General features: G+C 36.5%; 1 protein-coding gene across 6 annotated transcripts in view; it reads left to right on the top strand.

Moving 5' to 3' along the window:
- HBS1L (HBS1 like translational GTPase) overlaps positions 1 to 16,389 on the top strand; it is an 83,556-nt gene that overhangs the window by 38,647 nt on the left and 28,520 nt on the right. For 5 of the 6 annotated variants that reach the window (XR_009005144.1, XR_009005145.1, XR_009005148.1 and 2 more), the window contains one exon: positions 13,269 to 13,377. Coding sequence is in view for 1 of the 6 variants with exons in the window: in XM_007190903.2 (XP_007190965.2) it covers positions 13,269 to 13,377 (109 nt within the window). In the remaining 5 variants the exon portion in view is untranslated. The remainder of the gene's footprint in view (positions 1 to 13,268; positions 13,378 to 16,389) is intronic. The other variant, XR_009005146.1, reaches the window with a different exon arrangement.

The following is a 16,389-nucleotide window of genomic DNA, read 5'->3' on the forward strand; positions in this document are numbered from 1 at the left end:
AAAAATTTTAAAAATACACTTGGAGCTCAGAGGTTAGTTGGAGAGGTAAGGCACATACTTATATTGATATTTTACAATACAGATGAAAACAATATATGCTCCATGAAAATATACAATAAAGGTTTTTTACTTCAAGTCACATTTTGGTCTGGAATTATCATTATCAAGAATCTGGGATTATCATGTGTGACCTAAAATTGATAGTATTATGCTATAATGTATACTTTAGACCCTAAATGTCACATTCCCCACCTAAAATGAGCATAAGCAAAAGGTTAAGAAGATAGTATCTAGATGTTTGTTATTAGAGGAAGACTAGCCTACCCTTGTGAGTTCCCATTGGAAATTAAAATTGTACTAAATAGAAACTTCTTTGTTAAGCTGAGAATGATTTAACTGCTAGACTCTAACTATATTCTTAGGAGATTTTGAAGTGCAAACGTTAAATGAAGTCAGCATTACTGATTTTAACATTATTATCAGAAGTATCTGAGTAGATACTAAAAATCAGAAAGTCATGATTTGGACCAAGCATTAACATTTTATAGAGGCACTTGATTGAGCAAGTTTCGTATACTTTTAACTTCAAAATAAACCTGGTTTGGTTATCTTGGGAAATCCACTTCCATGAGGTCCTGAGGAGGTGCAACCAGAAACATGATGGAAAGGAGAGGGTGCCTTGGAAACAGCCTGGAGAAAAAGACTCCATTTCTCAGGCACGTGATCTTTAGAAATCTTATTAAATTTTCATCTATAAAATGGTGGACTGCACCAAATGACCTTTAATAATACAGCCTGCAAATTTGCATGATTGCATGAACCTCAATTCCATGTAAGGACTGTACAAGTAATGTGAACGCTTATTTTCTGCCTGCCTCTGTTAGTCAGCATTCCTTCATTGGACCTTTGCTACCTTCTCACCTTTCATTTTTTTGTAAGTTATTTCATCCATTTCCACGTCTCAAGTTACTTCTTGTGTTTTAATGGTGCTCTCATTTCTTCTGTTCTGCAGACTCAATTATCCAGGTTTCTATCCAATTTCTGTTTGTCTTGAAAGAATCTCAGATCCAATGTGTTCTATATTCATATCTAATTTAGAGTCCTAGGGATTTAGATCTCTCTTTTTTTGCCTCCCTAACATTTAATTCATCACCATATTCTGTTACTATATTGTCTCTCATTCTTGTCCCCTCTTATTTATTTCCTATGCTCTGGTACTTGCTCAGCTGTAGTCATAGCACTTGTGGTCTCATGCAAAATTCTCTTAATTTCTTTGTTTATATTTTCTTTCAGTCTTGTCATTCTACATGTCCATCACATCTAGAATGAAAGCTACCTGGTAACAGAGAGTATTAGTCATCCTGTGTCCCCCATGCCAAGTACATGTTATAATTTAACTTGAAAAACTCTAAAGACCCGAGATAGTGTCTAAGCAGTGTTTAAAAAAACACAAAATATTTGGTGGCAATCTCCAGCTGTTTAGGAGGAAGCAGTTCCTCTATGGACTGCTCTAATTTTGCACTTGAATAAAAGACTATCCAAGAGAAGCAATATCCTGACCAGCAGACTTCTCTTAGTTCTCTGGAATGTATTCTCTATTGGGTAATGACACAGGCATCTACTTTTCCTTGCTAGAAAATTTGGGAACTGTCCTTTCTCTCACTTTCCTACATACATTGAGGCAGCAAACATTCCTAATGTTACCTTGTAGTATCTTTTAAATAACCCTTTCTCCATCTCCATCGTTCTTATCTTAGGTCAGTTCATAGAATTTCTTACACATGTCAGTACAACAATCTTCTATGTGCTTTCTCTCAGTCTTGTCTCCACAATTCATTTTAAAGCACAATATGGTATGTCATACCAATGCTTAAATTCTTTTAGTGGCTCTTATGTTTCAAAATCAAGTTAAGTACTTAAATGTTTTATGTGGCCCTAAATGAGTTGCCAGTTTTTCTGTCCTTAAGTCTCACACAATTAATCTCTTTCCCTATATCCCAGCCATGCCGATCTACTGTCAGTTGTATGCATTGTGTCATGTTCCCTGAGCCCCTGTTCCTTATTTTTCCCTCCAAGATTCATTAGGAATCTTTTGAAGGAAACCTTGCTGAATTCTTCCAGTATGGTGGGTTAGTACCTTTCCTACGCACTGTCACTGTACCTGCATTATAGCAGTTCACACTGTAATAATGTTTGTGTGGTATCTCTATTAGACTTAAGGTTTCTTGAGGATAGGAATCATGTCTTATTCTTTGATCTGTCTATTCCAATACCTAGCACAGTGTCATACAGCTGGCATTTCCCTCCTCCCCATCATGAATTAATATGTGACTGTCAGAGAGTAATTTGTGTCTATAGATTCAATGTGGTGTGAATCATTCAGTACTTAATATATGCCAGGCATTACTCTAAACACTTTACATGTGTTAACTCATTAAATTCTCTTAACATACCTATTAGGTAGGTTCTAATATTGTTATCATTTTACAGATGAGGAAACTAGGCACTGAGGGAAGTGAAGTGACTTACTTGAAGTCACATAACTGAAGTGTCAGGGCCTGGATTCAACCCAGGCTATCTGGCAGCAGAGTCTATGTCTTACCTACTTTACCAGACTCTCAAGTGAGAGTTGAATTGGAGGATTTTGACATGGAGTGGTTATTGGGTGTATAATATGTATTTAATTCTTTAGTTAATAACTATTTAGAGCACTATTCAACTGGAGGTGATTTTGCCCCACAAAGGACATTTGGCTCTGTAGACATTTTGGGGATGCTGTTAAGCATCCTGCAATACGTGGGACACCCCTTTGCCTCCATCAGAGAAATATCCTGCCCCAAATGTCCGTAGTCCTGAGGTTGAGAAATCCTGCTTTAGAAAATCTGAGAAGTGCAGGATAGATTTTACCATGTTTTTTTTTTTTTCCCCATAAGAGATGACATGTTCAAAGACGTCACATTTATAATTCCCTTTAGTTTTCACCTTCATTCCTTTAGGAATTTATTAGAGCATTGAAAGAGCTATTAGGAAAGGATTTTGTTTATTCAGTTCAGCATCCAGCAAACATGTATAAATGATGCGCCATGTATCACTTACTTTGGCTGCGGAAATAGAAAAACCCGAAAGATTCAGTCCTCGCCGTCAAGAAGCCTCAGAGCCTAACAAGGGGTCGCTTAACACAAGAGACAAAACTGTTCAGAGCATTACTTTCAGCCTTACTAGAGCATTCTGAATACAAAGTTGTCATTGGATGATTGATTGGATGAACTTTGTACCTTTGTTTCAAAACATGAAATAAGAAAAATCAAGAGCATCTCTGAAGAATAGTATAGAAATAAGTTTTTAGTGTTTTGAAATGTTTTAATATATATGCTTCTCACTTAACGGTTTTTAATTATAAAAATTATACATAGTCATTGTAACATAGAAGTATGTAAGTTTTGATATGAAAAGTCACTTCCTCTCTTTCCTAATATCACTCTCTAGAAGTAATAACTTTTTTTTTAAACTTTTAATTTTATATTGGAGTAAAGCTGATTAACAATGTTGTGATAGTTTCAGGTGCACGGCAAAGCGACTCAGCGATTCATATACATGTATCCATTCTCCCCCCAGACTCCCCTCCCATCCAGGCTGCCACATACCATTCAGCAGAGTTCCCTGTGCTATACAGTAGGTCCTTGTTGGTTATCCATTTTAAATATAGCAGTGTGTACATGTCAATCCCAAACTCCCTAACTATCCCTTCTCCCCACCCTTCCCCGCTGGTAAGCATAAGTTTGTTCTCTAAGTCTGTGAGTCTGTTTCTGTTTTGTAAATAAGTTCATTTGTATCATTTCTTTTTATTTTTTATTTTTTTGTTTTGTTTTTGGTTTTTTTTGTATCATTTCTTTTTAGATTCCGCATATAAGGGATGTCATATGATATTTCTCTTTCTCTGTCTGTAGAAGTAATCTCTTTTAAAAGTTCACTTACATTCTTGTAGACTTTTTAATGCCAATAACATAATAATACAGCATCTTTGCTGTATAATATTGCAATTGCTTTTCCCATTTAATGTGTCATTGTTTTCTTTTCATGCATGTAGGTTTACTATTTTATCTGAAGCAAATTATTTCATTGTTTGGATACATCATAATTTGTTTAACCATTCCCTTATTGAGGTACATCTACAGTTTTTTCACCATTACAGACGGCACCACGGTAAACAATGTTGTTCATATGTTGTTGCACAGTAGCATTAGTATTTCTGTAGAACACATTCCCAGAAATATAGTGTATATAGTAAAGTTTTTTATTTTATCAAATTTCTCCCTGCCAGAGGTTGTACCAGGCTGTACTCTTGCCAACGGGGTCAGATAGTGCTTTTTTCCCCATTTTCCTTTGCAACGCTGGACGCTAATTAAAAAAAGTAGAAATCCTTCTACTTACTCCTCTGCTCCATTTGTCCGTTTGTCCCCCCTCTTCCACCATCTCCTCTTTTCCGTCCTCCCCTCGCTCCTCCTGCTTATCCCTCCCCACCCCACCCCACCCCCATTTCCTCTGCCACACCTTTCTTTGACTTGTGTATTTTGAACTGGTCTATTTATTGGTTTGTAGGAGCTCTTTATATATATATATATATATATACATACACACACACACATATATATATTAACCCCTTGTATGTATTTCCTTACATACTTTTATGTTTGCTTGTGGTATCTTTAATCAGGGAAAATTTTTTTAAATTTTATGTAAAGTTTGTCAGTCTTCCTTACCTGAAAATTAAATATATTTTTATATTATTCTTCATATCTTTAACAACAAAGAATTTATATATGAAACACCATAAACGTATGATAGAGTCTTTTTCTCAAATGGATAGCCAATATTCCCAATACAATATTGAATATAACCCATTCTCTTCCCACTGATTTGAAACATCTCTTTGCATATGTTGAATTCCTACTTAAAACTGTGTAACCTATATATTCCTATAAGAACATTCAGTTCTTATTTTTATGTATAGCAAACATAAATATATTACTATTAATTGGTTCATTTACAGATGTTCTATTCTAATTCATCAAGCTATTTTTGTGCCATTACCACATTTTAACTTACTTCAGCTTTATGATATTTGATATCTTGGTAGTTCTAGTCCCCTATCATTATCCTTAACTTAAAAATTTTATTGGTCCTTCTCTCACATTTACTTTTCCAGATGAACATCAGCTTAGCATGTTCTTCTTTTTTTTTTTTTGTATGTACTCTTGAAACTTAACTTGTATGACACTTAAGCGAATTAAAAAAACCACTGGGTTCAAGCCAAGGTGGGGTATACTTTTTGTGTTACTGTTTATCTGTGACTAGGTGCATGTTTATTCTAGCACTTTTGGATCCTATAATTGCCTAAAATCATTTAAAAAATAAAGGCGGTTAATGGGTGCAACAACATCCAGTCAAACTAAAGATACTTACAGTAAATATGTATTGACCACAAACTTCAGTAATTATTTTGATTTATGAGTTTTCTGGCAAGGATATTCTATGAACAATGATGAGATAATTCCATAGAATAAGGTCTTTTTTGTTGTTGTTGAGAATATTTTAAAATAGTTGGTGTGCTTTTACAAGTATAATATTTATTACAAAATCTTTGGTAGATGGTATTGGGGGTGATATCCTTATTTTGCACATGGGATAAACTCAGTCTCTGGAGTATTTGATGACTAGGTCAAGGCTCAAGTTCATGCATTTTTTGGTGGCAGAGCCTTAGATTTCTAGCCATGCTGATTAGAACTGATTACTGCAGGGTGGAAGATATCTAGAGTTTAAAGCACCCTAGGACTGAAGAGTGGGGGATGCCTCATTAATGGCTAGGGAGAAGTTAGGGAATTATAGACTGATGAGACAGGGCAGCATATTTTATGGAGAAATCATTATTACATATAAGTTTCCATGGTTTTTCTCTTACCTCTTCTTAATTTAGCTTTCCCCATTTCTTTTTTTTTTTTTTTTTTTTTTTTTTTTTAATTTTTATTTATTTATTTATTTTTGGCTGTGCTGGGTCTTCGGTTCGTGCGAGGGCTTTCTCTAGTTGCGGCAAGTGGGGGCCACTCTTCATCGCGGTGCGGGGACCGCTCTTCATCGCGGTGCGCGGGCCTTTCACTATCGCGGCCCCTCCCGTTGCGGGGCACAGGCTCCAGACGCGCAGGCTCAGTAGTTGTGGCTCACGGGCCCAGCTGCTCCGCGGCATGTGGGATCTTCCCAGACCAGGGCTCGAACCCGTGTCCCCTGCATTAGCAGGCAGATTCTCAACCACTGCGCCACCAGGGAAGCCCACCCCCATTTCTAAATAGTCTCAATTATTACCTTCCCTAATTTAGAATATTTAATATTGTTTTACTTTCTACTTATTGAATGAGAAAATAGTCCTTGAAAATAAATCTATAAAAGATCTTTTTTGTTTTAAAGAGTTCTTTCCTTCAAAGCTTCAGTTATATAGTCTTTAAAAATTTATTGATCACTGCCCAGTCTTTTTCAGAATATTTGCCCCATTAACCCTTACAAATGACTTTTCCATGTTATTTTCTCCTCCTTTTTGTTTATTTTTCAGAGTCAGATCAAATCTCATTTCATTTGTTAAGTTGTTCCTAATTACTCAGGTGCATACTTAGAATACTCTTGCTTATTCTTTCTACAACTTAATCTCCACAGTGTTTATAATTGTCTCAGAATAGTGTATAAACTCTTTGAGGGACTTGCCTGGCGGTCCAGTGGTTAAGACTTCACCTTCCAATGCAGGGGGTGTGGGTTCGATCCCTGGTCAGGGAGCTAAGATCCCACATGCCTCAGGGCCAAAAAAACAAAACATAAAACAGAAGCAATATTGTGACAAATTCAATAAAGACTTAAAAAAAAAATGGTCCACACCAAAGAAAAAAATGTGATTCATATCTTTTTTTTTTAATCTAGCTCTGTCACTGCCCAAGGCTGCGTAATCTTTGGCAAATCAACTGTTTTGAACTTTAGTTTCTCTAAAGTAAAATAGGAATAATTATACCTGTTCTGCGTGGTTGCTGTGAAGGTAAAAAAAGAGCATAAAGAAACCTCCTGGCAGGAAAGCGTACAAGAGTGCCCATAGGAAGTGCCAGGTGGGCTTTCTAGAACCCAGCGCTCTAAGCACTAGGAGGCGGCTGGTATTTTATTTATTTATTCATTCATTCATTCATTCATTCACTTATTTATTTATTTTTGGCTGTGTTGGGTCTTCATTGCTGCGTGTGGGCTTTCTCTAATTGCGGCAAGCGGGAGCTACTCTTCGTTGCGGTGCGTGGGCTTCTTATTGCAGTGGCTTCTCTTGTTGTGGCGCACGGGCTGTAGGGGTGCAGGCTTCAGTAGTTGCGGCACCCGGGCTCAGTAGTTGTGGCTCGCGGGCTCTAGAGCGCAGGCTCAGTAGTTGTGGTGCACAGACTTAGTTGCTCCGTGGCATGTGGGATCTTCCTGGACCAGGGATAGAACCCGTGTCCCCTGCATTGACAGGCAGATTCTTAACCACTGCACCACCAGGGAAGTCCAGGGTGACTGATAATAAGTGCAGGAAGTAGGGAGAGAGTAAATTGAGGTTATTGCCTTAAGAAGAGAACTAAGATAACTTGCAAAAACAATAGAGATCAACTCATGGTTTCAAAACTTAAACCCTTAGGGGTTGATCATTAAACTCTGTTTCTTGAATGCTTGTTGTGAGCAGAGCACTGTGCTGTGTGCTTTGTACTATGTGGACAGGTGTATGAGGCACTTCTTACCCTCAAAGAGCTAGTAGTCTAATATTGATTGTGTTGTGAAGACCAAAGGAATGAGTCAAAAGAGGGTAAATCTTGTGGATGTGTAAGCAGGAAGTTTCATTAAATTCAGCAAGTCTATGACAGTCGTGTGGTGCTAGGGAAATTTGGCTTTGAATCCTTTACAAAGGAATATACATTGAAAAAATGTCTTCAGGAAAGGGACCTAGATAATTTCATGTTCAAGAGACAGAGCCAAGTAGATTTTGCTGCTTAGATCTTAGCCCCAGGAAGGAAACAGTAGAATTCTGGAGGAAGTAGCCCAGCAAGGGGTAACCACTAGGGACAGAAGAAGGCGTTGCTTTAGAGACAACTGGAGTATGAGAAAGGAGAAGGGGACAGGTAGGTGAGCTGATTAATTAAGTACATGCCCTGCTGCTAAGGTGAAGTCACTTCTTTGTTCCTTGGTTTTGTTGTTGTTGTTGTCTTTTTGTCTACAAAACAAGCAGGTTGGACTTGATTAACTGGGTAGCTGTTATTTTCATCCAAATGAAAAATCTAAAAGATGATCAGTTCTTCATCCTACTAGAGACTGAACACTAATCACTAATATATTAATCACTAACATATGAATCTTCAGAACATGTTTCTTTCTGGTGACCATGATTTGGTGGGTGGGTTTTACATGACTTGGGGGAGGACATTGGTGCTTTTCTTTGGAATGGCACATTTTAACCTCCTAGTAGGCTATTTGATTTAAAGGACATCTTAATGGTTTGGGAGTCACAGACACATACATCCACAGAACTAGAAACCATTTAATTTACTTCATTATGTAGATGAGAAAACTGAAGCTAGTGAAATTAAATGAACTGTTTAAGCTGTAAGGTAGGTAACAGTTAATTAGTGGCAGAGCAGGAATCAGAATCCAAGCTCCTTATTTCCATCCAGTACTCATTCCATGCTGCCATTATTTTGGGACTTTCAGTGCTCAATTTCTTGAGGTTGTTATACAGAAAATGAATTTGTTATTTGGTTGGGGAAGATGAGGGAGTACAGTAAACATTTTACACTTTTATGTGATGGATATATGTATCTCTTACTGATCCATGACTGATTATTTTAGTTATTAGTTCATTTCTGACCTCTGTCAGTAGATTTTGCCTGTCATCAGCATGATGCTAGTTACGAGGGGGACTGTGTAATGCGGTTGGATAAGTCAAAGTATGTCACATTGCCCTTAATAACAGCTTAATGGAAAATTTACTAAATGTATGTTTTCATTGACTATGGAGAACATCAAATTGAATTAACATATTTCCAAAATAGCCTGAATCAAAGTTATCTCTCAAGGGGAGGGTTCTAGGATTGGAATTATTGAACCCCTTGAAATAGCATGCAAAATTTTGTGTGTGGTGTATTTTTCTGCCAAGAGTGTCCCATTGTTTTCATTAGCTATTTCAAAGGGGTATCTGACCTAAATAAAAAGGTTTATGAACCATTGCTTTAATGGGTGATATTCAGACCTGTAGTACTTTTTCCTCTAAAAAAGACTTTCATTTACATAACCAAATTTTTGAAATGCTACATCTTAGGTTTGAGGTTTGATATCCTCTAGATAGGATCGCCAGAAATGAAAAATAATATATTTACTGCATCCCCGGAAATATTACAGGTTCATACTGTCACTTTTCTCTGCTTAAAGACCCTCCTACTTTTTTTAAAAAGTCAACATTAACAGTATTTCAATGTACTAAATGTATAAGTGAATCAAGGGATTTTTTACACACAAAATAGAAGGTATTAAAATTAATAGGAAGTGGGGATTAGCCCTGTATAGCCTGGACTGAGGCGTTTTTATGCTTTATGGTTCTTTTTCCCTGTTTTGACAGAGGCCAAAGTCTGCCATGCCTCTATCAGTCAGGGTGTTCTCCCCACCCACACACACCACTCCCCTGCCCTCCTCCTCCCCATCGTCATCACCATCACCATCACCATCACCATCACCATCACCATCACGCTCTAGGTTTCCTCCTTCCTTATCACTCACTCACCTCTCACTCTTTTTTACCTTTGCTAGAACTTTGGAACTGCTTTTACATTGGAAATCAAACCCCTCCACAATTCTCGATCTGTTTTCCTAGTGTTTTTTTCTACTTCCTTGCCTTCATGTATATCCTCTCAAACCCCAGGGTCTGGAAGGTCAACTTTATTTTCTTTTCTGCCTTTTCCAACTATTATTCCTTCACCCCACTCCTTCCTTTTTTTCCCCTTCAATCTCTGCTCCTTTGAAGTTTCTGTCTTTTGCCCGAACCAGCCTTTTATTACTCTTCACTGCTCTCATCTCCTGAACAATCTCATGGTTACTTTTCCTTATTCATTAAGACTTTGGCAGCTGGCTGACAGTGTTCTTCTACACCCTAAGCTCTTCATGATCATAGCTTGTGCATCAATGTGGAAAAACAAGTCCAGCGGCCTGGACTTGCAGTTCCTTGACCACCTTATTTCCAGTGACCTTCCCCTCTCGTCAGCAATTCACTGTAACTCCGCCTCTTCCAAAATCATGAAACCGCTTGTCCCATTCTGACAACAGCCACCTAGTTGTACTTCTTACACCGTTACCTTTTCTTGACCTTTGGACCCCTCAACTTTCTTTCAGTACATCAGTACTCTTCCTTTGTCATTTTATTTGTTTAATTCAGCTTAGAGCTCATTATTTATCATTTCAATAACTTTCCCCCCTTTTGTTGCCAGTATCTTCAACCACCTTGTTTCTCTGCCCTTTTTTTGTACCTGTTGGGTAGAAACTTCACTGTGAATGAAGCAGTCAGTGTCTTCTCTGTGCCTCTTCCTGAATGGCTGAACCTTGCTGGAAAAAGCCGCATGGATAGGCAGATGGAGTCCACTGCAGATTCGTTATCGCAGATCCTAAATGGGCCCTCAGTACTATCCAACGATTCCCCTATTTTTGTGTGTATTCAACTCATTCTTTGTGCAAAGATTATTGAAAACTTTATTTGCTTCACCAGTCTTTTTACTTTTCTTATTCACCCTCAGTCTCACCAGGTAAATTGTTGCTATGTTACAGAGAAAATAGAAGCTAACTGTTAGGGGTGTTCATCTTCTAGCTTCTCAACATTGTATGAGAATGTTGAGATCTGGCTTCTATTACAGTAAAAGTGCCTTTCTCCTATTTTAGTTCAGTTTCTACCTGTGCTTTATGTCCCATCCCTCTCTGCATTCTCAGAAATTCTAAAATATCTGACATGATCCTTTTTCATCCTGATATTTTCAGCCAGCCCTTTCAGTTTTATGTTCTCCATCAGATGATCCCATGTTTCCCTTTTGCTACCATTCTACCTCATTCCTCCCTTTCCAACCAGATTTTTTTGAGAGAGTCATTAGTCCATATCTACAATTGCTTATCTAAAGCCCTTGGGACCAGATTTGACTCAGAAATCAGAATTTTTTGGATTGAGAAAAGCATTAACATCTGTGGTATGATAACCCCAGTGGAATTTGGGGCAGCACCCTTTAATCATCACATTGTTATTTCTGCACTGAAATGCATGGCTTTCCACTTTAAGTGGGATAAATAAGGGCTACAAAAAGCTTCACTTTAGTCCAGGTCAGGTTTTGCTTCCGAATGAGTTAAAACAAAAAACCTTAATTTTTCAGAGCTTTTGGATTTTGGAATTACACGTAAGAGATAGTGGACATGTACTTGCTGCCTGTTTTCTCACCTTCATCTTTTTAACCCATTCTGACTTTTCCTTCCCTCGCTTCTCTCAGATGGTTCTTGCTAACTCTACCAATGACCTTTATCTAAAGGAATCGTGTCATTAGTGAATGTTTTCAGTCGTCTCACCTGACTGAACAGCAACTTCAGACTCTGGTGATGCCACTTCCCTTAGCTTCCTGGGCACCATCCTCCCCGGCCCTCCTCTGTCACCTTTTTGAAAGTTCATTGTCCTCCTTCTTGCTGTCCTCTATTTTGTGATTAAAGGTTGAATTTCTTCCAAGGCTTTGTCCTGAGACCACTCCTTTTCTTACTCAGTATTCTCTCCCTTGGTGATCTTAGTTATGTCAGTGCCTTCAACAACTAATTATGTGCTGATGAATCATAAATATATGCTCCAGCCCAGACTTCTCCTTTGAGTTTGACCCTTTGTTTTATCTTCTCCTCTCTTTCCTTTCCCCCCACTTTCTTACATCATTTTGTTGGCTTCCAGTTGTGTTAGAAAGAACATTAGGATCTTTGCTGTGGCTTAAAGGTCCTGCATTGCCTGGCCATTGCCCCCCTCTTCGGCGCCATTTAACTACGCTCCCTCTCCCCTCTGCTTTTACTCCCCCTGAAGGCCATGCTGCCTCCTACAGCAGGGCCCTCATACAGCTACTCTCTCTGTTTGGAATGCTCTTCCTTTCTGGGTAGTTTATTCCTACTCATTTTTTGTGTCTTCACTTAACTCTCATTTTCCTATGGAAGCACTCTAATTCATGTGCCCTGTCACCAAATCTGATAGTACCATATACAGATTATAACACTAATGACAGTTTTAATTTTACTTTTATTTTTTGTGATCAGTTTTCTCCACTAGACTGTAAGCTCTCTCAGTACAAGGATTATGTCTGCTTTTGTTCACCACTATATTTCCAGCGTAGTGTTTGGCATATAGTAAGCAAATAGCAAACATTTTGAATGAATTGTGTACATTAATTTATCTCTTCTAATTTTTAAAAGTAATTTCTGTATATATATTTACCAGTGTAGCAATGCAGTTTCCATAGTTTTATGTGGACCCAATCCTGATGGTACTCTTACTGAAAATAATAAAGATACATTCTGAAGAATTTCATGAATTACATATATATTTTTTAAAGGATCAAATGCATAAAAGTCTTACTTTGATCTAGCTCGTAATTTATCCTCTTTCATGTTCTTAATTCACTTTTTCTATATTGACTTCTTCCCCCATATTCTATGGAGATATCAAATATCTTACTAAGTCTCGTATTGTGAGCAAGTAAAATATATGTGGTATCTAGCACGATTCAGCGAACTCTCAGCTTGCTCCTCAGTTTATAGGTATCACGATTAAAAATAGTTTAGCCATCTGCTAACTGACCGGACAATTTTAGTATTGTGAAAGGGTGTGGTAGGAGAGGGAGATACAGGGTCTAGGTATAATGTCAGAATGAGGCTCAATGCAGAAACCACCTTGTGACCTCTTAATACTGAAACTTAAGAGTCAGTTCAAAATTAGGAAGAGATTTGGTGGAGGTTAAGCACAGCAGAGTCCTGACAATAGGGGATTTCCCAGAATAGGGTGACAGAAGAATTTCTTTCAGCATTTTAAAATTGCGCTGAATTTTTTTCAGAGAAAACATACGTATAAAGATGTGATTCTGTGAAAATTACCATAATATGTATTTAATATGTAATAAATGTTTCTAGGAATCAATTTGAATTAACTAGCCTTTTATATTTTACTCTTTCATTAGGAAAATCAATAGATTCCCAGTCATCTCGAAGTGAATCTGAACTTGTGCCAAAAGTTGCTAAAATGACTGTATCTGGAAAGAAGCAAACTATGGGATTTGAAGTGCCTGGGTAAGGTTTTTAACCCCTCCCCCCTTTTTTGAAATTAGTATTGTCTCCTTGTTAAACTGTAAGAAAGAGAATCTGTTTCAGTTTTGCATAATATAATCATTGAAGTATAATGGGTCTTCCGTATGGCATAGTACAAAGAAAAGGGGATGAGAAATTAAGCTTGATTCTAGACTTATCTATGTATATTAACCTACCTCACTGTCAGTTTCCTTATACAAATTAAATATAGCTACTTTAACGTTAAAAACCTATGATTTTGTGAAATCTAGTACTGTGAGGTAGGGAATCCTTTGCCACTAGATGGCGTAAGTAAGCAGTGTTTGGGAATTAAATGTAGTTGGTCAATCAAGGAATCATTAATTAAATTTTTTTTACTATTATCTTTAAACTCTTTTAGATTTTCATACTGAATAAAATGGATCAGTATAACAAAGACAAAATATAAAATAAAACTTACCTAGAATTGCAAATATCTAGTGAGAAACGATAATAAGTCTACTTTAATAAGTGCTACTTATTATAAGTGCTAAGTGATAATAAGTGCTGCTTTAGTAGCACTCATTTATTCTTTCTTTTCACAGTCTTTAGGATTCTCTCAGGAGTTTTTATAGACAAGGGAAGTGGGTTGCTTGAGACATAACAGCACAGTTTAAAGACATTAACTTTAATTTTTTTTTTTTTTTTTTTTTGGCCGCACTGTGCAGCATGTGGGATCTTAGTTCCCCTAAAGACATTAACTTTAAACTTCTTTAAAAGTTTTCAGGTTTTTCAATCATTTCCTAAATCTATTATTTATAAATTATATATTTTTTGTCTATCAGACAAGAAACACTATTATCAAATATAAACAATAGAGGATTTTTTTTTTCCCCCAATTGCAGGAAATACAAACTCAGCGGCCATTTTTTTCTCCCTTACAACATTCTTTTATGTAAATTAATAGAAGTATCCATGAGTCTTGGTTGGGAAGAATGTTAATGATTACCTAGTTCATTTTTTTTTTTTTTTATAGAAGCAAGACTTTATTCATTAGATTTCAAATTTAATGAGGGAAAGAACTCCATATCTAGGACATAGTAGGCATTCAGTATACGTTAGTTAAATGGATGAATGAAAAAGTTAATTTTTAATTTGAGTAACTTTAGCCCGTTAAAATAATTCTGAATCCTGATTCAGTAACAAAAAGCTCAATGTATGTCTTTTCTCTCTGAATGAAGGTTGAGTTGTAAGAATCATAAGTACCTTTTTTATTCTCATGTCTTGAGTGCCATTTAATCCTATTATGGAATTATTTTCATTGAGAGAGGAAAAAATAAATAGAATACACAATTCCTTGTTCTAAGGATTTTATAATCTTATGCAAAAGGTTTCGGAGGCTTAGAAAGCAACATGCAGATGAGCATAGTACAAAGAAAAGGGAATGAGAAAATAGGCTTGATTCTAGACTTGTCTACGTATATTAATCTATCTATATATTAGAAGTAAATGCATAGTTATCTATGTGAATATTTATAAAAATAATGGGTAATAAATGATCAAGAAAAAAATAAATAGTAAATATAAGTAAATAATTCTTAGAAACCCACCTTTATGTTTTACAAGTATAATGCAAGCCTTTCAAAATCTTATAAGAGTATATGCTTCATGAGGACAGGGACCATTAATGTTCATCATCATATTCCTTTCATAGAATAGTTGTTTAAATATTTATTGATCAGAGTCCTTGGAGAAATACATTTTATTTTAAAAATAAACCTGGAAATAGTATAAAGGTAAAAAGCAGCCTGTGAGCCAATATTTTGATGTGGCCCTGTGGGAGAAGTCATCAGAATGTGAAAGGTCTGCAATTACAAATGGAGATACTCAGAATGCATATTGTTGCTCAAGGAACAAGCTATATTTACTTCAAATACTTTTATAGGATTTTGGGAGGAAATTTATAGTAGGGATAATACTTAGGCTGTTGTTTTGATTTGGTCTCAAGAAAACACAAAGAAAAAAAAACATTTTTGAGTCAAGATTTCAGCATCATAGATTTCTACATAGTGTGATTCCCAGTGGCAGCTTATAAAAAAAGGATAATGCATTTCTTAGAAGAAACTGAAACAGCAAACTTTTTCTTCACTAATAGTAAAGATAGTAAATATCTCTCTAGAAAGTGCAGTAAGTAAAAATCGTTAGAACCTTGCATAGAGAACAAATAACTCTGTGGTTAACCTCTTCAATCTAAATTATTAGCTTTCTAGTATCATTTAAATAACTCACAAAGAAAGATTAAGCCTCTAGATTCCTGTAGAAATAGTCCCACTCTTGGAAAGATGGTTTTAAAAAAAAAACAGACCGGTCACTTTAAAATAGTAGATAAGGTTACAAAGTTATATCAGAAAGCACCTGAAAAAATATTCAACCAACCTATTCTTTCTTTTGTACCAGTCAGTAATTATAATCCTGAACCCAGAATGGTCATTTTTAGACCTCATCTTTGAGATTTTTCAAAATCTTAAAACATTAACTTGTACTTCATATTACGCAGAAGTTTTTACTAAGTACAGACTTTCATCGATGCTTTTCTAATTACTTTGACCCTTTTCTCTAACATTGTACAGTTTAGTGAACTAATTTGCAGTTTGCCTAAAATTTACTTGAAGGGAATGTTATTATGAAAGTGAAAAAAAAGCAAACCTTTCATGTTACTGAATTGTAAATGAAATAATCGAGTCAGGCCATGTTTTGTGACGTTCTTCCTATCCTGAGCAGGGCTGCCTGGATTGGTGGGTAAGCTGAGTTTCAGGCCTCAACCCACTGTGTCAGCCATAGCTGTTCTGCTTTTATCTGTTTTCCATGTTGGAGTTAGCGTGAGCTTTCCTTTGAAGAAAAGCCTCTGTCACTGAAGACAGAAAGATTTGCAGCCAGAGATTGTGATTTCTCTCAGGTCTGATCAGAACCAGATTCTGTGACGTGACTAGTCATTCTGGTTGAATACTTTCATTGTAATTTGTAGGGTTTTTTTTT

This window comes from Balaenoptera acutorostrata, chromosome 14, assembly GCF_949987535.1.
Source record: "Balaenoptera acutorostrata chromosome 14, mBalAcu1.1, whole genome shotgun sequence".
In the NCBI taxonomy this organism is placed as follows: domain Eukaryota; kingdom Metazoa; phylum Chordata; class Mammalia; order Artiodactyla; family Balaenopteridae; genus Balaenoptera; species Balaenoptera acutorostrata.